The sequence below is a fragment of the Perca fluviatilis genome, chromosome 11 (genome assembly GCF_010015445.1).
Source record: "Perca fluviatilis chromosome 11, GENO_Pfluv_1.0, whole genome shotgun sequence".
Classification (NCBI taxonomy): Eukaryota; Metazoa; Chordata; class Actinopteri; order Perciformes; family Percidae; genus Perca; species Perca fluviatilis.
In genome coordinates this window covers 24,197,676-24,220,236 of record NC_053122.1, presented here as the reverse complement: position 1 = coordinate 24,220,236, position 22,561 = coordinate 24,197,676, and the positions used below count along the sequence as shown (strand labels likewise).

The following is a 22,561-nucleotide window of genomic DNA, read 5'->3' as shown; positions in this document are numbered from 1 at the left end:
AAAGAGTAGCTCCTCTAATGTACCATCCCTGTGGTTGTCTCCCCCTTGTGGTGAAACTTGTTCTTAACAGCTTTGGATTCGGATGCTCCATTTTTCTCTGACTGACCACTGGAGTAAAACTCCCCACCAACTGTTAGGCAATCTCTGGCACTTCCTGTTGAATGACAAACAATTTTAAAATCATTTTTATAAACACCAATTGCTTATTCCCATATTATGCTTTTTAGGTACTATAGTACCCATATATTCAGTGATCACACTTTAAAATGTTACTATTGTTGCATAGTGTCTTTTAGTTTTTTTACATCTAACTAGTTTTCTCAGTTCTTAATTCAAACATTCACTTTTGATGTCCCGATGATGCAGAACAGTTTTATCGATATTTGTTATCAGACTTTCCACATCATATTCTAAGTTCAAAACCGCACTCAAAACCCATCTGTTTAAAGCTGCTTTAACCTGTAACCAACTTAGCTGTTTCCATTAGTTTCTATCCTGTTTTTATGCTGTTTTGCTGCACCTTTTTCATATGTATCTCTAGTTGTTATTGATGTTTTTATACTAATCTTGCTCTTGTTTTTTTTGATTTTACCTTGTAAAACGCCTTTGAGTACCTTTTAAAGTGCTATATAAAATCAATGTATTATTATTATTATTATTATTATTATTATTATTATTATAAAAAAAACAGTTGCATACCATCTGTGTCCATCTTCTCTGTGGCTTCATGGCTGACTGGCAGCTGAGTTAAGGAGGTAGAGGAGGAAGAAGGCAGAGTGACTGGTCTCTGGACTGAAGACACCCCATTAATACCTGTGGCAGAACAAGGGTTCAATGTGTCTGTAGTATTAAATAATATATTTCAGATTATGATTGATTTGTAATTACTATTTCCAGATGTTAGCTGAGGGGCTGCAGCTTCACTCTTCACCCTGTACAGCCTCACTTTACCCCCTGGAGAAAACATATAAGAACACGTCTCACCATCATCAGGAGCTTAGTCACGTTTTTTGTTGGAAGACAGAGTCAGAAGAGATGTATTATGGGAAATAACCTGGTACATCGCTTGTCTTGGCATGATACTGTGGATGCTGATTGTGTGAGTTTGTCTTTCTGTCCTCTCTGCTCCTCTTCTTGGTGTGAGGTGTTTTGTGTCCTCCAGAGGATCTCTTCTCACCTCTGCAACCTGCAGCGTCCCGTGAAAAATGACAAAATAACAAAGACTAAACTCTATAAATCATTCTAAATATCGTAATCTTAGATAGAGAGCTCTGTCCTGAAAGTACAGAGAGGATAGATAAAAACTGGGATGGGAAATGGTAGCTTTTACTTCTAACCAAATGACATTGCACTGTTTGCTTATTTCTTAACTGTTCAGAAAAGGTAACATTTAAAATAATATAAATTGTATTTTGAAATTAAAACTCAGTCCTTTCTTCTGATGTGTTAAGCTAAAGAAAATCTCAATTTGTAGATTTCTATGCCATGTATCAGTATGGGTTTTATTAGACTTTAGTGGCAGGTTTATTTATAAAAAATGTAGCCAAAAAAACAATTAAATAAGAGATTACATACAGAATAAGAATAAGGAACCCTGTACCCTACTCATCTCGTGTAAATTGTAATTGTAATTTCCCCACTGGGGATCAATAAACAGTATAAATTATTAAATTAAAATCTGGACAGAAACGTTTTGTCTTAGAATATACATTGCAATCAAGTTGGAATGATTACAGACACAACAGACACACTATAAACATTTGACAAATATTTTGCTGAAACTTGAATGTTACACACTTGAGGGCAGGTTAGTGAGCAGCGTCTGCAGTTTGGGGTAGCTGTACTGGTTGTAGTCTTTGGACAAGTTGCTCCAGAAAGCCTGGATGGTAGATCTGCTCTGCTCCAGGACCCAGGACAGGAGGGAGTACATGGCCTTATGGATCCCCTCTTTGCCTTCCTTCTCCAGAGTGTTCTATGAAAACAACAACAGCTAGCCTATTTGAAATCTGCAGTCTGAATAAAAAAACATATATTCCTGAAAATGCATGCCATGAGTAGGCGTTCCAGGATTATAATCTGATTTACTTTGTGGAGAGGGGAGTAATGAAAAAAAAGGTCCTACTTATCAATTAGTCATTACATTGCCTCAGCGTTGCTCAAATTGCAAATGCTTGTAATCAAAAAGGAAAAACAAGTGAAAAGTGCTTACATTTCTAATCAAAATAAAAATAAAGTCTAAATTCCGATTTCCATATTTCTTTTCTTACCTTTAGTAGTTGGTCAGTTATGATGTTTTTGTCCACCAAACCATAGACGAGAGGGAAAGGGTCATCTACAGCCATGGCAATATCGGTCCGCAGCTCCCTCAGCAGAGAGCGGAGGTTTGTGTCCCTAAAAGCTTCCACTCTGGACATGATCCGCTTTGTGTGTAAATCAGATCCAAAGTGATCCGGACCTCAGAGGACCTGAGATCATACAAGAGGTACTTTGGATAGAAGAGGTGTGTCCTTCTCGGGGAAGAACATGTTGTACATGTGTATCGTTTCATGCTGATATCTATTGAATAATTAGTGAAACTGTCTTTCAGGTCTTTTTTCATATAATCTGTTTCTGCTTTCTTGTTTTAAATCTATCTGTATGCATATGTCTAACACTGTATGTTAACACTGTATGTATAACACTGATGCCACTAATTTTGACATTGTTTTCAGAAAATTTTTTCCACCTTGAAGGTTTCACCTTGAGTAAATCCAACCAAGGCCCCCGTCAACCTCTTGTCTCTTTGGAGTTCACGTGTCCACTAACTGTCTGCGTTCGCCTGTTGACCCTCAGAGAGATCGAATGACGAGCTGTCCATCCAGGGGAATACCTGCCGTCTTACATTAGGAGTAAGCGACCTGAAAACGTCACAGTGACAGTTTCCTTCTTAAAAGGTTCTTTCCACCTCGACTTCCCCTTAACTATCAGGTTTACAGACACTGACTCACCACAGGGAGCTCGGGATTAGTGTGATAATTATGATAGGCAGGAGAAAATGAACGCTGTAAACAGTTAACTGATTGACACAGTGAATATGGTTGATTGCTATGCTCTCAGCCCATTTGCCTTGGTTGCTGTTACTGTGTCTCTTTTTTTCTCATTGAATAAAGTACACACCTAAAAAGACTAATAAAAACAGTGTTGCAAAATTGGGCAGTTTCCAACCCAGTTCAGGTACTTTTCATTTAATTGGGTGGGTAGAAATAGTTTTGGGCTGGTTTTTTGGAACCATTTGGGCGGTTTCCACCAACGTAAAGTTAGGCAATATTCCTATAACCGGACCCTCTTCTCATCAGAGTAGTATGATTGTGATTACTGAGTACAGTAGGCTCAGCTTGACACACAATGACCAAATGTAGTTTTAGTTTACTACAACTAAGTTAAAACTATTTTCCTTTTCTAATTATTATTCGTTTGTAGCTCTGTGATAAAACACTTAACTGTGGTTTTGAGGTTGCCTAATTCTGATAAAACAGTAAACCAAAGGCGATAGGATCGATTACTTTTCTTCTTGCTACCCTTTTCAAGATGAAAATTTGGGATACTTTTATGACGATTGGGTGGCTTCTAGGCTCTGATTGGCAATCTTTTGTCAGTCAAATCTGGCAACGCAACATAAAATCAAGTTCAATAAGGAACCACAGGGTTCTCTCCCTCAAAACAAAGAACCTTTTGCAACAAAATACAGCCCTTTTAAATAAAATCCAAGATTAAAAACAGAGTAGACCATTTTGCTACCAGGTAAATGTTGATGGTTAAGAGAGTGAAGCCCTTTAATCTGTAATTTATTTATCATTAGACATTATAACATTATTCATACTGGTGAACAAGGACCACTTCTACAGAGGGACGTTCACAACATACATATTACATTATTATATACAGTGCAGTGCATTACAGTGGATCGTTATATGTGTATTACCGGGATGAAGGGACGGGAAAGGAGGAGGAGAGAGGGTTTGAGGAAAGGAGGAGAAGGAGAGGAGTGGTTGAAGGGTTAGGGTGAGTTGTGATAGTAAGTTGTCTTTTTATTACTTCTTTTTTTTTTTAAACCACAGTACAGTTTGTTTTATAAAAGTTAAACCTATAGAGAGATAGAGTGTCACATTGTCACAGCTACTGTCAGGTGAACCTACTGGAAGTTGACTCTTGTGGGAATATCAAATGAGATACATTTTGTCATGAGATGCTATAGAGAGATGCTATAAAACATTCTAAGATAGTCAACCTCCTACCAGAGTGCGGAGACCCTGGAAGGCAGGCCAAAGGTCAAAGGTCAAAGATCAGATCAACGTGCATGCGTGCTGCAGACATTCAAACGTGTTCGGCCATCTAGAAAAATGGCCGACCCCCCGACTTTTTCTCCTTCTATGTTTAGGCATCATTTTTGGTGCTTTCCCTTTTTATATATAAAAAATACAAAACATAACAGCGAAAAGAATTCCGTTGGTTGTCCCGTTTTTTCTCCTGTTTCATTTTTCCAAAACTGTTTTATGTTCGTTTTCATTTCAACATTTGGTTGTTGTTTTTTTTCCCTTTTCTCCTCCAGTCACTTACATATTGACAAAGTATACAATATTTTACAACTGAACAAGACTGAAAGATAACATTTGATTTGTCCAATCAGATACAAGGCCCACATCCTATATCCAATTAGAGAAGTCAACTGGAAGCTAACCAGTAGTAAGCAACACAACAAGCCTATGGTGTGAAAGGAGCTGTCCGATTTCAGCTCTGCATTAACATGAGCACCCGCCCTCGGGGACAGTAGGCTCTGCCGGTTTGTCCAGCTTAATGTCGATCACTGTGAATCATCCAGTTAAAGAAAAGTCAGATGGTTAAAAAAAAGTTTTAAATAAAGTTTAAAAAGTCAAAAGTGATGACCAGACGTGTCACAGTCAAATGGGTAATGCTTGAAATAACAGCCAGCAAGTTACAGTGTAATTATTTTGTGCATACAGGGTACCAATGAAATACTTACTGGGCACTTTTACTCAGGAAAACATTTTTTTGATTGTCAAATGGATCTTACATTTCATCCCAAAACTACATTACATCATCATTTTAAAATCATTCATACAACTATTTCATAGCCACAGCTTAGCCTAGAATTACTGTAACGATTAAATAGATACTCAGTAATTGAAAAGAAATACTTGCAGAACAGGGTGATTTATTTCTAGTCCCTCTTAAACACAATGTTATTACCCTCTTACTCCCTTACCTCTTGTCTTCTTTCCTTTTAACATATTTGTCTTGTATAGTCACCTAGTAAGTATTTTATTGATACCCCATACAGTGTGTACTAAATAGTTACACTGTAATTTTTAGGCTGTAATCCAAAGTCAAACGCTAGTTGTATATTTATATATCTTTATATGTAAAAAAGATTACAGGGATAGAATATAGAAGTTTAATTTCACATTTATTGATTAAAGTATCTCTCCCTCATCCTCCATAACACATCCTCAGTGTACGTTACTTCGCAGACAACCACTGTGTGGTGCTATACCTGTGCATTCATTCTACCTTCCCTGGCTATGTGTATTTCCTCTCTATTAAGCAAAAAAGGTTTATAGCTGATTCCTCAGTAGACAGTAGGCTGGGCGGTCTGTTTGTACTAGCGCCAACAGCCACTAAGAGATTAAAAATAAGCTGCCTATTTCTTGGCTGTGTGGCTCTCGGCACAGTGAGTTACAGAGGCTGTAAAGGATACTGCCTTCAGGATTTGCATCGTCCAAGCTTTCCATGCCAGGTAGGGCTGCTGCAACCCGACGAAACAGCTAGGAGGAGAGAAGATGAGGGTAGAGATAAGAGGAGAGGAGGGAGAGATAGATCAGAAAAGATGAAAACAAGATGAAAATGGAGGAGAAAACAGGGAGAGAATGCAAGAGAGGATAGAAAGGGGGTTTAAAATGTGCAAAAATGTATATTACATTTGTCCTGTATGGACTACAGCCCTTATTATGTGTTTTTCTATCCTCCACACTTGTTACCACTTTTTCCACATATTTCTACATAGAAATTCTATCTATTCATGTTGGTGGCTTGATCACCTTGGGAGGACACAGAAACAACAGAAAAGCTGGGAGCAGCTGATGCCCAAAATGCTGTGAAATATGGTGAAACTGCAGGGATCACCTGTTTGACATTGCAGCCTGTCTTGGCACTGGTCTCAATGAACATGACGTTCAGCTCTTTGGCTCTTTGCTCTCCTTCCTCAATCATGATTTGCCTGCAGGATAATCAGGCCAGACTCATCACAAAGTTGAAGGATCATTTATTCAGTACTGACATGTTGCTTTTAACGACAAAATATCTTCATGCCAAAGACTACATGAAGCTAAATGTTGCATGTGGCATACTCACCTCTTCTCTTCCAGATCTGTTTTGTTGCCGACTAGCATGATAATTACATCACTTCCTCTCTCTGTCCTGACATCATCAATCCATTTGCAGGTCTGCTGGAATGAGTTCACATCTGTGGAGACCACACTCTTATTTTAAATTCTTTTTAATCTTTTTCGTGTTAACGGCATCAACATCCACAAATAGTGCTTATTTACTGTGTTTTTTATGTATTTCATACAGAAAGACAGATCAAAACATACAATGCATACATGCTCATAGGTAAATTAGCAGGTTGCTGCTCACTTGTAATGTCATAGACGACCACAGCCACTGTGGAGTCTCGAATGTAGCTGGGGATAAGACTCCTGAAGCGCTCTTGTCCAGCAGTATCCCACAGCTGCAGCCTTACCTGCATTTACGCACAGAGAAACACAAACACACACACACCTTCAGCAGCTGTTTCCACATTAACTATCATACTACACACAGACTATACAGATGTTAGGGCTAGTAAGTATACATCCAAATGGATAAGCCAATATTAGCTTGTGTGCAGGCTGACAGAGCATAATAATCTGACAAAGAAACAGTATTAATACTAGCTAAAGTAGATTATCCATGGGAAAGGCTTTGACTTCTTAGGGCTGGAAAAGCCAAAGTTATTACTAGCAGAAATTAACTTAGGATAATCGTGTTAGTCAGTGAAGAGAGAAGTAATTAAGCAAATCAAAGATTAGTGAAACCAGAGAGAATTTTTTTTTTACTCAGGATGCTGACTGGCTAAAACAACACAAGTACAAATACATACATCTTTACAACTATGTGTTACTATGTGTTATTACATGTGAATCTTAAAAGACAAACAATGCATCCTACTGTTCGGTCTTCCAGGTACATTGTCTTTGATAGAAAGTCAATTCCAATGGTTGCCTGTGGTAGAGAAAGAACAAAAGAGGGGGGAATCATCAGTCTTACCCAAATGTTTCCATGAAGCATCTGTTGACTGACTGACCATTGTTTAAATAAAGGAAAACACAAAAAGCTGTTAAATTGGAGAAAACAAACAGCCAATAAACACCAACATTGAATCAGACTGAAAAACTAATTTAATTAGTATTGCCCTCGGGGCTCAATCATTCAGACTTGTTATGTACCTAACTTCAAAGAAAGGTCAGGGACAGACTAATCTGTATTCTCTTTTTAAGAGCCTAATGTTGCTATACTAACATTTTTGCAGTGATAACATTCAAATGAACTTTTTCTTTTTCTTATTACATATTTAAATTTGTATATCAATCGGGCATTTTTGGCCTACAAGCTCATTGTAACATTATTCAGTTGAGTCACTATTATACCATAGAAGGCTTAATATATTGTAGACCTACAGTGTGATTAGTCCCATTATTCCATTTATTGAAATCTAACATCTAGGACGACTGGTAGAGAAATTGTTCATAAAATATGACTTTGACCAAAAGAAAAGGGGTAATAGTTATACCAGGAGAACAGCATAGTCATTGACCATAGTCAGTCATCATACCATCCATTCAATTCTTCTATATAAGTTTTTATATATATATAGATTTAGATTTTTTGGTTCTGGATCACGTCCAAGTCTCACCTGATACGTGTTGTCGAAACTGTCGTACATGAATCTAGTGATGAGAGATGTTTTCCCCACTAGAAGAGAGAACAGTGGTTGGTTTTTAGTTAGGTGTTAGTTCAGATCATAAATAATCTCCTAAATGCATGAATACACAATTTCCTGAATAAATTCAACATAATGACATGATTAAAATGGGTTTCCATTGTGATCCTTAGTGTGACAAAATGACTGGAAATGACAGCCAAGAATGCATAATAATAATAATTCAGCATACAACGGTGCTCAAAAAATCCTAAGCAAAAATGTAGCACCATTCTGCTTATTTTCTCTAATGGACACATCTGGTTTTTTTTTCCTTTCGAGACAACAAAATACACTTCATTGTAAAATAAATAACCAAAATTATTATTCTACATTTTCTGTTCTAAAGGGAAAGGTCTGACATGTAGAAAATGGATTTAAAAGATATAGAAACATATCAACATCAGTATCTGACATTGATTTTGTGAGAGAGTCAATAGTGTTCCAACAACAACTTCATGACCTGCTGAAAAAGATGTGTAAATGTTCCACAGTATCAATCCAATGTGAAAGCAATGTATGGTGATAAACAATGTTGATAACGTGACTGAAGCTTTTCAGGACAGCAACTCAAATTATTTTCATTATTAAATAATCTATCAATCACTTTTGTGATTAGTCGATTAATCGTTTAGTCTACAATGTGTCAAATATATTGTGAGAAATGTTAAAAGTGTTCCAAGGTGATGGCTTCATAGTCTTATTTTGTCTGTTCAACAGTGAAACGTTTACAGTGATACAAAACAGAGAAAAGCTGCACCCTCAGAATATTTGACAGTTTTGCTCAATTTAATGATTTGAACGATTTATCGATTATCAAATGAGGTGTATTATTATAATTATTGTATGATTGTTTGTGTTTTGTGCTGTTTTGTGTAAAGGCCCATTTACGGAGGCGCATTGCAAAACAGATTAGGCTATAAATGCTGTGGTATGTGGCATTGGTTCATGCTATACATACTTGTGTAAATGTATATATATTGATGCTGTTAAAGAATAATTAGGATAACAGAACATCACTAAAATTGCACAAGGCCATCCTTAGGTAGAGAGACAGAAAACACATATTCAGCAGCGTTCATAAGCTGGATGGTGACTTCTCAGAGGATCAAGGTGAACCTAATGAGCTTGATTCTTATTTACATCCCACCCAGCACCATCTTTAGCACCATTTTACATCACATCTACACATGAGTAAGGACTGGAGTTTTCCAGCAGGCCCCAGGCTCTCATGCAGAGTCTCTCTATGCAGACAGCAGTAGTTTTAAAGCCAGCGAGGGGCAGTGGCCACACCAGGCCGCGATTCAGCACCATGGACAGCAACATTGTAGTCCAGGCCACACAAACACACAGGAAGGCTTGTAGTCGACACACATATGACTCCTCATATATGCAGCGAACACGCACGCACGCACGCACACGGACACACACACACACACACACACACACACACACACACATACAAACACAAACACACACACACACACACACACACTGGAGTATCACAATGTAAGACACAAACACCAGTCAAGCAGTTGCCATATTAGGCTTAATTGTGTGTATTCTGCTGCTGTATTTTATGGGATATGTGCTCCTCTGCTGCCACTCTGGATGTCTGATGTCTGAACACGTCTTCAGGCAGCTTTTACAGCGCTAAACCATTATCGATCAGCACCTCCCGAATTTGTGCCATCACATCAAATCACACACACAATCATTCCCACCCTGAATAGATGGCTTATTGAATAAATAGTATAATGTTGTGGCGCTGTCAAGCCCGTTTTTATTTGATCATGTATGGGACCGAACCGGAGACAGCGAGGTTTAGAGATGCTACAGACATCGCAGCCTAGGGTGTGTCCCGAACTGACACATGGGGGACTGTTTATTACCCTTCTAAATGAAAAAAACACGAGAGGTGGAGAAAAATATTACACACTGACATTTAATGCAATACAAGGATTGTCCATGTAGAAATGTGAGGGAAATAAACCGGTTATGTGAAAACAGGTTGAGCATATTTGTCGGTCACTGCACCACATCAAAACATCCGAATTCATATCGCCTGCTATGATGCGAATTATGGCCGTTTGCGACAACTAAACAATACTCAAGGGTATTCAGTACAATTAGCTGTTATTTTTGAGTGATCAAGATAGTTACATTAAATTCAAGGGTGACATTTGTATGCATGCGTTTTTTTTCTTCCTCGGTTAATCAGATTTTCTACAGTCACCGATTGTGCCAAAAGGTACATGGGCTTCAAATTACCCAAAGCCAGCCAGCCACATCCTCTAGATTCAGCTAAAACTTTCAAAATCAACATGGATTACATACATGGCCTTCTAGGTATACGCATGTTTAGCATAAGGGGAGGATAACATCAAACCTCCCCAAGATCTGACTCACCGCTCTGCTCTCCCAAAAATACGAGTTTAAATTTCCTCAGGGGGTTCCCCAAATCTCCTCCAGCTGACATGGTAGCAGATAAAGAGCTCAACTTGGATTATTTTTATATGTTCTTATCGCTCGATGTCTCCTCCGTTGTGGGTGCGCAGGGGGATCCTCCTCTCCTCACAGAATGATGGGAATGCAGCTCAGCATCCTCCTGTCAATTTAGGGAGCCTGTGCGCCTGCGCGACCTCACCTTATTCAATCCGTCACCTTTCTATGGGAACTATAGGACCGAAAATGGTGTTTTATGTAGATATTAGATATAAGATGCAAATTGGCCTTGACATGTAAAATGATTGGAGTGCCCCTTGAAGTGGCGATAGAGTACTAAAAAATAATAGGAATCCTCAGAGATATTGTCACATTCATTGAAATGTATACAATGTTTTCTGTGGTCCTGCTGTCCGATTACAGAAATGACACCATAACGCTTTTTAAATGGAAAGGATAATTTTGTGTTTGCAGAAAATGGATATAAAGGAAAAGTAAATGCACAACTTAAGGCCTCTGTTTTTCAGTGATTACTATGTAAACAACTAACTGACTAACAACTATAACTATGACTTAAGTTTGCAATAATAATGCATCAATAATGTCTTCTCAACAGAATTTTATTCAGCCCCCGTCAGTTAAACAAAAATAAACACACCGACATGTCACCGTGTGTGCAAAAAATGTCAAACTTAACCTTAATACTAATGTTTAAAATCAAAGAGCTCTGCCTCTTTCTCCTTCCAGAAAGCAAAGCTGCGGTCGATATATTCACAAATGTCTTCTTTGTTGAAACAAGAGAAGTCTGTGTCTCTGCAACACTCGGCTGGAGTAGCAGATTGAACTACAACTTTGGGTACAAGTCTGGAATCTGACAACAATAAAGATGATGATGGTGATGGACAGCGGCATGGTCTCGAGTCCCCAAAGAAGCGAATTTTGATGTCCTCGAAGCCGTCGCTCCACTGTCGACTCCCAGCCTGGATTTCCTGGAGAACAGCCTTGTGGAAGCCCCTCACCGTCTCCCAGGAGAAAATGCCAACGTGGTCAAAGACTTCGAAGCAGAGTAGATGCCTCATTTTTCTCTCCTCAGGTGACAGCTCTTGCTCTAAGATGTGGAAGTATCCCAGCATGAAGAGGTCAAGGGTCAAGCTGTCGTGGGTCACTGCAACGCCATCCACATCTGGTAGGAATTGCTCTGGGGAGAAGGTTACTCGAGGTGGTGGATTTTGTGAGGAGTTGGAGGAGGACAAACAGGACTTTTGTGCATCTTTGAGTTCTAGTTTATTCTTCCAGGAGTTTAGCATCTTGGCCACTACACCTCGTTGTAGGCAGAATTTAAACATGGAGGTGATTTTCTGTTGGGGCGACGCTCCTGTCACATCCTCTGACAGTGCTTCCTGTCCCTGTCTCTGCCTAGCTGCTCTCACTGAAATAGAATATGCTGATTTTTTCCAGTGGCTCAGGAACAGCACCACGATACGTTCCTTCCTTAAGCTGGTAGTCTCCATCACAGGTATACGTTTTTTAGGAAGATCACAGTGACTGACCTTGCAGCTGAGGCCTGTGTTGGCATTCTGGTTGTTTACTCCTGAAGCTCCAAACCCTACCTGGCTGTTCAAACCCTGGCCTCTTATCATAACCCCAGCAAAGGGATAAATACTACCAATCTGACCTTCAAAGTTGGATCTGAGGTTTCTGACCGACACCCCAGACTGTTGGATCTCCCTCTCCACCCTCTCCCTCCTGGCTCTGCCGTAGCTGTTGGTCTCCAGACGATGGCTAAAAGCTGACGCCATCCCTATATGAGGAATCCTACACACACTAGAGGTCTCACCATCTGCTGACACCTTCACTTGGCCCTGTTGCACCAATCCCTGGCCTAAATCAATTCCTAAACTATCTCTTACCCCCTGCGAACCCTTCATCTCCTCCATCATGCCTTCCACTATCCCCCTCTCACCCCCTTCTTCTGTGGTTTGTGTCAGATTAGCCACCAGCATTGACATGCTCTTAACAATCTCTGAAACACGACTGCACCATGCTGGCAATGTCAGGTACATTTTCCCCTCTGCGTCCATCTTTTGCAGGACCTCTTTGTTGAGGGAGATGTTTACGATTGGATCAGGTAAAATTGCCCTCAGCTCCTGGGTCAGCCTGGTCAGCTCCAGCTCATAGGCCTGGCAGCGCTTCTGCAGGGAAACAGTCTCGATCTGCTGCTGCAGGTACACCAGGTCATCCTCTGTTAAAAGCTCACCAAAGGGCCCCAAGACTGCATTGTAGGCTTGGGAGAACTTCCAGCCAGCATCCATTGACGTGTAGCCATTACTTATGTCCTGTTAAAGGAATGAAGAGATTTTAGCAAACAATACTAAAATATCATTTTGTCAAAGGAATAATTAAAAAAAAAAATTCTGCCAAAAGTTAGATGTGAAACTTGAAACTACTAAGCTTATCTTAGCTTAGCTTTGCACAAAAACTGTAAATATGGGGAAACAGCTAGCCTGGCTTTGTCCAAAGGTAACTAAATCTGCCATAAGCACCTCTAAAGATTACTAATAAGTATTCACAAGTCAGACTATAACTACTATTAACTAGGTTTGATTTACTATTCATTATTACCAATAATGGAAAACATAGTAACAAAACGTGAACGGAACTTCACAAACCACATTTCACTTCTTACGTATATTTCTCTTTAGGTTTTGTTGTGCTTGAGGTGTCTCTTGTGTCTTGTAGCTTCTTCATACTTTGGGTTTGAGTGCATTGAGTGTATTGAGTTTGATTTTATTGTTTTTTCTTTGTGGAAAGTGTGTGTATCTTGTACTTTACTTGATATTTTGCTACATGCCAAATTTTGCTTGAGTCTTGACAGCCTTGGAAGCATCAGAGCATTTGTATTCTGAATATTCCTGTAAATAAAAATTAGGGCTACTAGCCTAACTTAATATGCTTAATATACTTTGTTCCCTTGGTTATGTGTGTTCTCCTTCAAAGGCTCTATTCTCCCCCCTGGTGGGCCCATCCACTAGTTTGGGAACCACTAACTTAACTTGTTACCTACCCTTTTCTGATCCTGTCAAATATGATTGTGTACACTGATTTGTGCTCATGCAAATGAATAAACGTACACATGTGTACCTGTCTCCTCTGTTCCTCCTCATCCTGCAGCCTGAGCTGCAGCTGCCGCACCATCACCTGTCGTTTCCACTCCGCTATAGGGCTGCCGGCTTCATCGTGAGTGGGCACCAGGGAGTCGACGTCAGCCAGGATCACATCGACGATTGGTGCCTCCTCCAACAGATCCTCACAGTCAAGCTTCTGTCAGCGTTCAACCATGTAAGACAGTCAGAGAAGAAGCTGGATTTGCGAATATAACATATACATACAATGTTATAAAAAGTCTATATTGCTTGCATAAATGGAAAATTAGGCTGCATTGTAGATATTGCATTTACATTTGCATATTGTCCAGTTTAGAGCATGTTAAGTCTTTGAAAATGAAAAGTCAAAAGGAGTTTTCATTTAAACTTTCAAATTTATATTATATATTGTTATAATTTTTATATTTTGTTATAAAATTGCATCATCATTTTAACATAGTCATATAATGCCCATATAAGTATGTGAAAATGAAAATAAAAATTGGATTATTGCATTTTAATTTAAATTCTTACTCAAAAAACACATACATTTGTGGAAAATGATAATGCTATTGTAGAATTACATTTAAAAATGTACATTATAATTTTAACTAAGTCCACTATAGACTTCCATATCTATATTTTGATGCTCTTTATGTTTATGCTTTATCTATATGTGCAAGGGGGTGGTGTCATGTATGTAGCCATCAAGTGCCTATTTAAGACACTTTTACTGGGTTATCATTTTAAAATAAGACAGCTGGAAACATTGTAGAGTTTTCAACCAACTCACAGGGTTAGCGTTAGCTATACCGCAGGGCCTTTAAAACGTGAAGATCCATATTATGATGCATTTTTTGCAGTAGAAGCTCCTTTACACCGCAACATCTAATATTCTACCCAGTTCATGTTGATTTAGTACGACACCTTCTTAATTATTCCGTATTTATTGTGAAGGCAACATCAGCCACCTTTTATGTCATTTTTTTGTGCTTTATACAGAGTTTTTATGTTTAAAGGTTGTGCCAGCTGGCTCACAGTTTGTCCTGTGAAGACTGCAGTGAAGCCAGCGTGCCTCAGAGACTTAATAGACTTCATGTGGGACATCAGGGTGAGATCTCTCTCTGGAGGCTTCAGATGGCTGAACGATGTCACCACTGTAAACAAACATAACAATGGCCAAATGTCAACAATTCAGTTTTAAAATGAATCAATGTTTCTTTTTTTTGTTTGAACAAAAAGTACCAGTTTTGTGTAAAATATTACTTTTACTTTTACTTTACTTTACTTAGTCCTCTTGGCCCCCCTGGGAGCATAGGGCGTCCACGTGTAAAACAAGTGTTAAGGAAAAACTCATGAGCAGCACAACTCATTTACGTGAAGAAGGTTCTGGAGACTTTGGTGACTTACACAGAAGCATTTAATGGAATCTTAATTGAGGAGAGAATTTAGGCATGCGGTACAGTTTAACCACGATGTGTTATCGTGTGGTGCTGTCCCAACTCTCTGAAGTTCCTGAAGAAGGAGCATTTGAACTCATGCCAGAGGCGTTAAGTTTAGCTTGAACCTTCAATGTAAACAAAGATATTGCAGGCGCCGTAAACACTGATGCTTAACCCAAATTCCTCAGCCCTGACAGAATCATGTCAAGTCATGTTTCCTTCCTCCATGACCTTGGCAGGATGAGGAAGCACTGTGTTATCGTACAGCTGCTACGTCTCCTGTCATCGATGGAGACACAGAGTTGAAGTACTACTCTGCCTGGAAAGGTCATGAGGTTATGTTGGACACTGACCTCAGTGTGACCTGGGTACCACTGTCTCAACTTACATAGCATGAGTTTGTAAGCTGGAAATTCCACCACAGTTAGTGTTGGCTCACTTTCAGTTGTACATTATGCGAAGTAATGAAATGTTAATCACCTGAGGAGGCCACCTGTACATTCTGCATGGATCCTGTGGTGTGTTTCTTTGAAGTGGCAGCAGAGGTCAGAGAGGAAGAGGTCACAGGAAGTGGAGAAGGGAGGCGAGGCAGGGGGAGCACCTCCTTCACTGGCTGCTGGGGACACACACACACACACACACACACACACACACACACACACACACACACACACACACACACACACACACAGTACAGGTAAGCCATGCTTAAAGGGACAGTTCAACATTATTTTCCCATTTACCCTAAATAGTACTATTATTTATATCTTGATGTTTTGTGATGTGTGTAACTGACTCTTTCCTCAGAAATCAACAGGCCTAAGCTTTTTTGTTTTCTATAATTCCTATAGCAACTGCTCTTAAAAGATCCATTAGTGGTTCCTCCTTGTTTACAGTATAGTAAGCTCATTAATGAATGAGAATACTAAACCATCCTATATTTATTTTTGCTGATATTTACTGGGAGTCTTTTTTTTATATATATGCATTTCCTTTTTTGATGTTCAGCGGCAGCCTACTGTTATTTCAGTCATTGCACTGGTGATTGGTCACCTTGCTGTTTTCCATGTTGGCGCTGTTCATTCACAGTCCGGACTTTCAAAGCAACAGAAGCTCCTCTTTCTGAAAAAGACAACAAGATTAACAGCAATATACAGTGACAACAACCAGATAAAGTGAGTAAAGGAGGGACCCTCCTGGAGAGAGATGTGGCACAGAGCATCACACAGCAGTGGGTATAAACGATTTCAAAGTAATCTACTAAGAGGCTGAGACCCCCTTGATGCCAGACATGCTCAATTTAAGAAAACACAGGCCACAGCTCGTAGTACTTGGAACAAAAACAAGAAGTGGTGAAACAAGACCTCAGGCAGTGATGGTGGCGTAGCCCACACAGAGTGCAGGAGAAAGTGTGTTAGAGTGTGGAGAGACATGATATCCTGCTTAAGGTAACCTTTCTGATTCACAGGACTTTTTCAAAAGCTTAACGCCATTCATTAGCCTAAATACTACACGGACAATTAAAGTGTTTCTCCCAATCAGATGCATACTGCAACGTCAGAAGTCAGACGTCTTTTTAACTTTGTAAATATGTTATGCTCAACACACATTAATATAATATTGAATGATTTAATGTTAAGTACATGTATTATCTAATATCTTTATTCCACCTGTGACTGGAAAAAGCTTTATACATATTTGATGTTTTTAAATGCTAAATGCATTGCATTTTGTACATTTACCCATCTAATGCTTTCATTCCACCTGTTACTGTCAATGTCAAAGGTCAAAGTATCTTTATTATTCTCCCCAAGGAGAAATTTGTTTTGGACACTGGGAGAAATTGTTGCAAGAGTTACAACAGAGACACACAACAAGCATGGGGTTAAAACAATTAAAAGACAAATGTACAGTAAACATTTGGGCTACTCAAAGAGCTGTGTAAATTGCAAATCACCATTTTCTATACTTGTGCAAAAAAGCCATCCTTCCTACATTCTTCTGTTCTCCCATACATGCCTTACAAACACTCATTCCTACTTCCATAAGCATCCATGCATTCATTCATAAATAAACAGTCATAAATAAAAATTCATTTATCCATTCATAAATATCCATACATTCAGTTATAAAAATGCATTGATTCCTCCATTAATATCCATACATACATTCAGTCACAGATATACATTAATAAATTCATAGTCATACTCAAACTCATCAATGGCTCCCAATATACTTGAAACTAAAACATTATGTCATTTGTCTTATGTTGTTTGTTTGTAAGTCATTGTTATTGCTGCCTATCTTAGCCAGGAAACTCTTGAAAACGAGATTTGATTTAGGCTTTGCTGGTTAAACCAATGTCACCTGTCCAAAAACAAATAACATAATTACGCATGTTTATATTAAAAGAAAGAAAAGAAAAAGAGTTTAACTCTGCAAATAGGTCAACACTAATTCAAAATATTTTTGGTCATTAGCAATTTATCAGTGTTTTCATTCAAGATCTGGTATATTATATATAAATAAATATAAATGTGAATGCATACTTACAATATGGTCCGGAAACTGTGGAATTACCAACAAGCTGACAGTGGATGAATGCTATAGGTATGAAAAACATTATAGAAAAATATAATTATAGTGGGAAAAGATACATAGCCTAATAAGAGAGAAAATCCAGTAGGTGTTGTCTCTTTACTCTGGAGCAGCCAATGAACAGTCTGAGCAAGGAGCAGCATCACCTGGACCCAAACCTCAGACGGGGGCCTTCTTCATGTGCATAATTAAAGAAGTGGGATAGGGTGACCTGCACCTGGAAGTATAGAAGAATAGCTCTGTGGATGTATGTAGGAGACAACATACTGTACGCTGGTGGGCCAGGGGTGTGTGATGGTGCTTGAACACCTCCTCACCTGCTCAGATGTGTGTGTGCTAGTGTGTTCACTCCAACAGCTCTATGGTCAACACTGCATTCACGGCTGCTTGACCACTGCTTCCTGTAGCACGAGTTATTGACTTCTGGCACACAGATGGGAGCAAGATAGAGTTTTGTATTTTAATTATTCTGCCACCACCAGTTGGTTTCAGTTCAGTTGAACATTCTATTGTTATAGCAACCCCAGTTGACATAGAAATAAAATGTCCCGTCTTTTCCATTTTATTTTTTATGGTGTGGCAGTTAACATGCTAACATTGTTACAGCCAACATTTTATCAGATCCGCGGCCAAATATTGACACACAACTTTAATCTCCTTCTTGTTGGAGCATCATCATTTAGTACTTGTTTTATTCTTGCTGTTTTTGATTGTATATTTGTGATTTAGTTTTCTCTTGCTATCAATGTACTGTTAATAAAGCTAACCATTGTACTAGCCTAGCTAATTAAAGCTAACATGTGTAGCTAATAGGCTACAACTATCATGCTAACTGTTAATTTACTGCTCGGCTTTTACTGTACTTTACTATTTTTACTTGTATTGTTGTGGACTACAGTAGGCTATATTATGTTTGTTGGATTAATTAATCAAAATCAAAATCTTTCCCTGGCAATACTTTTCTTTGTTTCTTCATAGTGAAACCAGATTCCTTGTTACTGTATTAATTTATTTAAAATTTAGATTACCTCTTTTTTATGGTATCATGTTCTTGGATGATTTGTCACCACTATTATTGAATTTGTTCTTTAATACTGTTTCCACAGCTTTTTTTCATAATTGCTTCCAGTGAAAACTTTAAAGGCCAACTCCTGTCAACTTCAACCTTTATTGGTTGTGTGTTTATTTGCTGCATAGCTGTACACCTACAGTACAAACATAGTGAGGGCAGGTAGACAGAGATATGGAACAAGACACACAACATATGATTAAATATTCAACATTCATTGCATAGAAAGGACCTAGAGATATCTTACCAAAACGTTTTGTTCCTCAACAGGGTGCTGTAACCTCAGTGCCTGACGGGAGGCGGATGCCCCTTGCTCAGCCCAGGGCCTTTGTTTCAAGTCAAGTATTTCTGCCTCTGTTATTAAGGGGATTAGTCTGACTGGCCCTGCTGCAGCTGAGCACATGGTGAGTACATAATCAATAATGGAAGGCTGTACAAACGCAGAAGAACAGTATCACACAGTCGTTTACCCTGAGCCCTGAGAGAAAGTACAAACTATTATGCAACAGATATGAGAGGAGCATTATGTTATATTATCCATGTACTAGGCTGCTCTGTCAGCAAAACCACTGTCCTGTTGAGGTTGTTTTTTCTCTCTCTCTCTCTACATGTTAAACCTGATGAGATTGGGCAAAGCAAGAACAACTTAATTTACATTAGAGATTATCAGTGTCAACCAGGAAACATAAGGTGCTGCACAGAAGTAGTCACTCCAACTCAGGATAAATACATGACCAGGTTGTTCTGCCTCTGTGACAAAAATACATAAATTATTCATATTCATATTTTAAGTGACTAAAGGCTGTTCTAGTTATGCTTTGGGTATTTTACAAAAGTGAGAACAGAATCAAGATGTAAGATACCTTCAAGACATGTTTTAAGACATAGAAATACTCAGCTTTGAACAATACTTGGCCGCTGGTTAATCCAGTATATAACCCCCTGAAAAAAAAAAAACACTGCCATTTTTACACTCAAGATGTTAAACAAACAAGAAGTTACATTTTGATTAGTGAGCTTACCTTTATTGAGCCATAGATTTCCTTGAGGGATTTTTATAATCCATTTTACAGCTGGTTCAATACCTTTGATTTGTTTTATGTGCAGCGATCAGGAGAATCGTAAACAGAGGAGTTCAAAGTCTGCTGAGGGGTTATATACGGATAGAGGCTAGTATGTCCCCATTTCCAGCCTTAATGCTAAGCTAGCCAGCTTCTGTCTGTAGCTCTATATTAAATGGACAGACAGGAGTGTGTGATATGAATCTCCTTATCTAACTCTCAGCAACAAAGTGAATGATATTTCCCAAAAGGTCAACCTATTTTTTAAGATTCAAAATGCATATACATACTGCAGGCCTTTGAGTAAAAAACAAATCCAAAGCCATCATATTTATATTTAATAGCATGTTAATCTACCAGTTGCTTATGAATAACCGTGTTTTATCATTGAAAGGGAGGAATGAATACTGGCTCAAGACTGGATTTAAGAACTCAATACCTGATTTTCATAATTCTGTCATGAAGTCAGCCCATGTGTTCATATTGCAGTCAAATTAATATGAAAATGAAATCAGACAGTTTAAACTTTCTGTGGAAAATAGTAATACAGTTTGTATTTTTATCATTAATCGTTGAGGAATATGACCACACGAACACACTAAGCCTGTATTATATTTCTGTATTATAGCTTTTTTCTTGTAGTTGTCTATTTGGAGGGCCATTGGGACAATATAATCAAACAGCAGTCCTATAAGATGATTAAAATTGTGCTGCAGACTGGTAATTAGCATAGAAATGCAAACATCTACTTGTCCATATAATATGAGGTTTCCTGTGGGTCAACTGTACATATTGTGTAATGATAAATGTGAACACAAATATTGAGAAAGGCAACAATCAAACACATCACACTTCGATGTTGCATAAGTTTAACACTCATTTATTTGCCATATTTTTTTTCTTGACAACGTTTGTTACGTGTCCACAGACATGAGAAAGAACTCCAGAACACTCAAAAGATAAACGTGAGCACTGTGATTCTGACTTCATCACAGGCTGAGACCTGTTTCTGCTTCTGTCAAGCAGCTCAGAGCAAGAGTGGCAGACCTGGGTTCATCTCCTCGGTCCATGATGGCCACCTCACACACACTGAGCTGAAATGTGCAAAACTGTTCCCTGATCTGCACTCTTTACTCTGGGGTGAGACTTGACAAAGCAGGCCAGCTATTCCTATTCATCATGGTATACAGAGGAAGAGAGAGTTAATATCATCTGTGTGATGAGACCCAACACAGAAAATCTCCATTTATATACAAGACAGAGCCAAGAGGAAGGTTTCCAGTTAGTCATTACAAGGATCGTGAATGACAATACTTTACAAGCAGCACTTCAGGGGGGGGAAAGCTGTTTTCATTAGCAAGCAGTAAGGCAGGAGAGAGGGACAGAGTTCAGCAGAATATAAGTGGACCTGCATGCTTTGATCCAGAGCTATGACAGTTAAAAAGCAGCCAAATATAAAATAATCAACTCATTTACCTTTCAACATTGGCCAGTGCACTAAAACTGTCTCACAAAGTGTTTTTTAAACACGATACCCTTGAACTATTAGGGTTGGAAGCATTGCAAGTCATCTGCCAGTTGTACACCAAAAAATAAAAATCAATGCAATTTAGTGCAGTGTTGTTGATTTAATTGCTGAAGCAAACATGGCACAGTTTCAAGATCTAATCTTCTCCGTTCAGGACAGGGTCGTAATTTCTTTTTTAAAAACACAAACCAGTATTTTCCATACATTCTTAAAACATCATCATACAAAATCATATTACATAAAGATGCCTTGTGCATGAGTGCAATATACTATATATATATATATATATATATATATATATATATATATATTTATATTTATATTAATTATATATATATATATTATATATATATATATATATATATATATATATATATATATATATATATATATATACACTAATTGTTATAAATAAAACTTTTCTTTCGTCTTCTGTTACAACAGACAACATACAGTGTGTGTGTATATATATATGGGCATTTTACAAAACAAACCAAGTTTATTATACCAAAATGACCCAAAAATAAATGATGTAATCCCATTTAATTCTTTGCTAACAGACAGAAAATCATTTTCAAAATCAAAGAAGCCACAAGTAGCAACTAATCTAAAGTTAAATGTGAAATACAAGCTTTTATTAGTCATATTTTTATATTTTATATTTTTCACATTAATTATAAGGCTGCATTGCTCAACAGGTTGGTTGGCCTGTGGCTTACAGAGTCCTGAATAATTTCTGTTATCTGATTATAAATCAGGTTTAACAAAAAGCTGATCATCAAATAAGAGGAAAATGGACAAAATGGTTTGCTGACCACATCTTTGATAGAGATTTACAAAAGAAGGTGAAAACAGATGTATTGCAATTAACAAATGCAATTAACACAATACAAATAAAATAAAATCAAATAAAAATAATGTCCACCTTAAACATCCTTTCTAGCAAAGTATTTTAGTTACCTTTTCCCTTCCACTGATAATATTGATCTCTAACCAAAATTTGGGGTCATCTTGATATAATACAAAATAACAGCAGGTAGAAAGCGACTAGAAACCATCCCTGGACATACAAGTCATAACAACACAGAGCTAATCATACTGGACTGGTTTCTGACACGAGCATCAAGCTGTCAAATATCTAGCAGCTACAGTACAAAAGCTAAGAGGGGGATTGCTTTTAAATGCAACATTTACAGCC

The 22,561-nt window shown here is 38.2% G+C and overlaps 2 protein-coding genes across 9 annotated transcripts; both read right to left on the bottom strand.

The window, feature by feature from the left end:
* Nucleotides 1-3,781: 3,781 nt before the first annotated feature.
* rab6bb (RAB6B, member RAS oncogene family b) lies at nt 3,782-10,687 on the bottom strand. Of its 2 annotated transcripts, none has more exons than XM_039816817.1 (8): nt 10,487-10,687; nt 8,012-8,070; nt 7,255-7,320; nt 6,694-6,799; nt 6,409-6,520; nt 6,181-6,274; nt 5,756-5,822; nt 3,782-4,843 (listed from the first exon to the last, which is right to left on the bottom strand). In XM_039816817.1, exons 1-8 carry the CDS (start codon nt 10,554-10,556, stop codon nt 4,779-4,781), a joined length of 639 nt encoding a protein of 212 aa, XP_039672751.1. In that variant the 5' UTR covers nt 10,557-10,687; the 3' UTR covers nt 3,782-4,778. The 2 variants fall into 2 exon arrangements, with proteins under 2 accessions (XP_039672751.1, XP_039672753.1); XM_039816819.1 differs by having other exon boundaries at nt 7,267-7,320.
* Nucleotides 10,688-10,784: 97 nt separating this feature from the next.
* espnlb (espin like b) lies at nt 10,785-19,994 on the bottom strand. 7 transcript variants are annotated; one of them, XM_039816811.1, is made up of 11 exons: nt 19,797-19,994; nt 19,638-19,716; nt 19,022-19,167; nt 18,023-18,128; nt 17,809-17,922; nt 17,661-17,711; nt 16,161-16,229; nt 15,588-15,723; nt 14,704-14,822; nt 13,664-13,843; nt 10,785-12,858 (listed from the first exon to the last, which is right to left on the bottom strand). In XM_039816811.1, the coding sequence occupies exons 7-11, from the start codon at nt 16,188-16,190 to the stop codon at nt 11,227-11,229; spliced, it is 2,097 nt and encodes a 698-aa protein (XP_039672745.1). In that variant the 5' UTR covers nt 16,191-16,229; nt 17,661-17,711; nt 17,809-17,922; nt 18,023-18,128; nt 19,022-19,167; nt 19,638-19,716; nt 19,797-19,994; the 3' UTR covers nt 10,785-11,226. The 7 variants fall into 7 exon arrangements, with proteins under 7 accessions (XP_039672745.1, XP_039672744.1, XP_039672749.1 ...); XM_039816810.1 differs by having other exon boundaries at nt 19,022-19,716; XM_039816815.1 differs by having other exon boundaries at nt 13,664-13,840; nt 19,022-19,716.
* Nucleotides 19,995-22,561: the final 2,567 nt, after the last annotated feature.

Bases quoted from the DNA above. Each gene is read 5' to 3' on its own strand.
- rab6bb (XM_039816817.1), bottom strand. From the start codon at position 10,556: ATGTCAGCTGGAGGAGATTTGGGGAACCCCCTGAGGAAATTTAAACTC. The intron at 6,521-6,693 runs GTGAGCAGCAAC...TGGTCTCCACAG, and splicing joins GGTCGTCTATGACATTACAA to ATGTGAACTCATTCCAGCAG. The intron at 5,823-6,180 runs GTGATCCCTGCA...CTCTCCTCCTAG, and splicing joins CAGGCTGCAATGTCAAACAG to CTGTTTCGTCGGGTTGCAGC.
- espnlb (XM_039816810.1), bottom strand. From the start codon at position 16,190: ATGAACAGCGCCAACATGGAAAACAGCAAG. The intron at 15,724-16,160 runs GTGACCAATCAC...GTGTGTCCCCAG, and splicing joins CCAACATGGAAAACAGCAAG to CAGCCAGTGAAGGAGGTGCT. The intron at 12,859-13,663 runs GTACACATGTGT...TTCCTTTAACAG, and splicing joins AGGAGGAACAGAGGAGACAG to GACATAAGTAATGGCTACAC.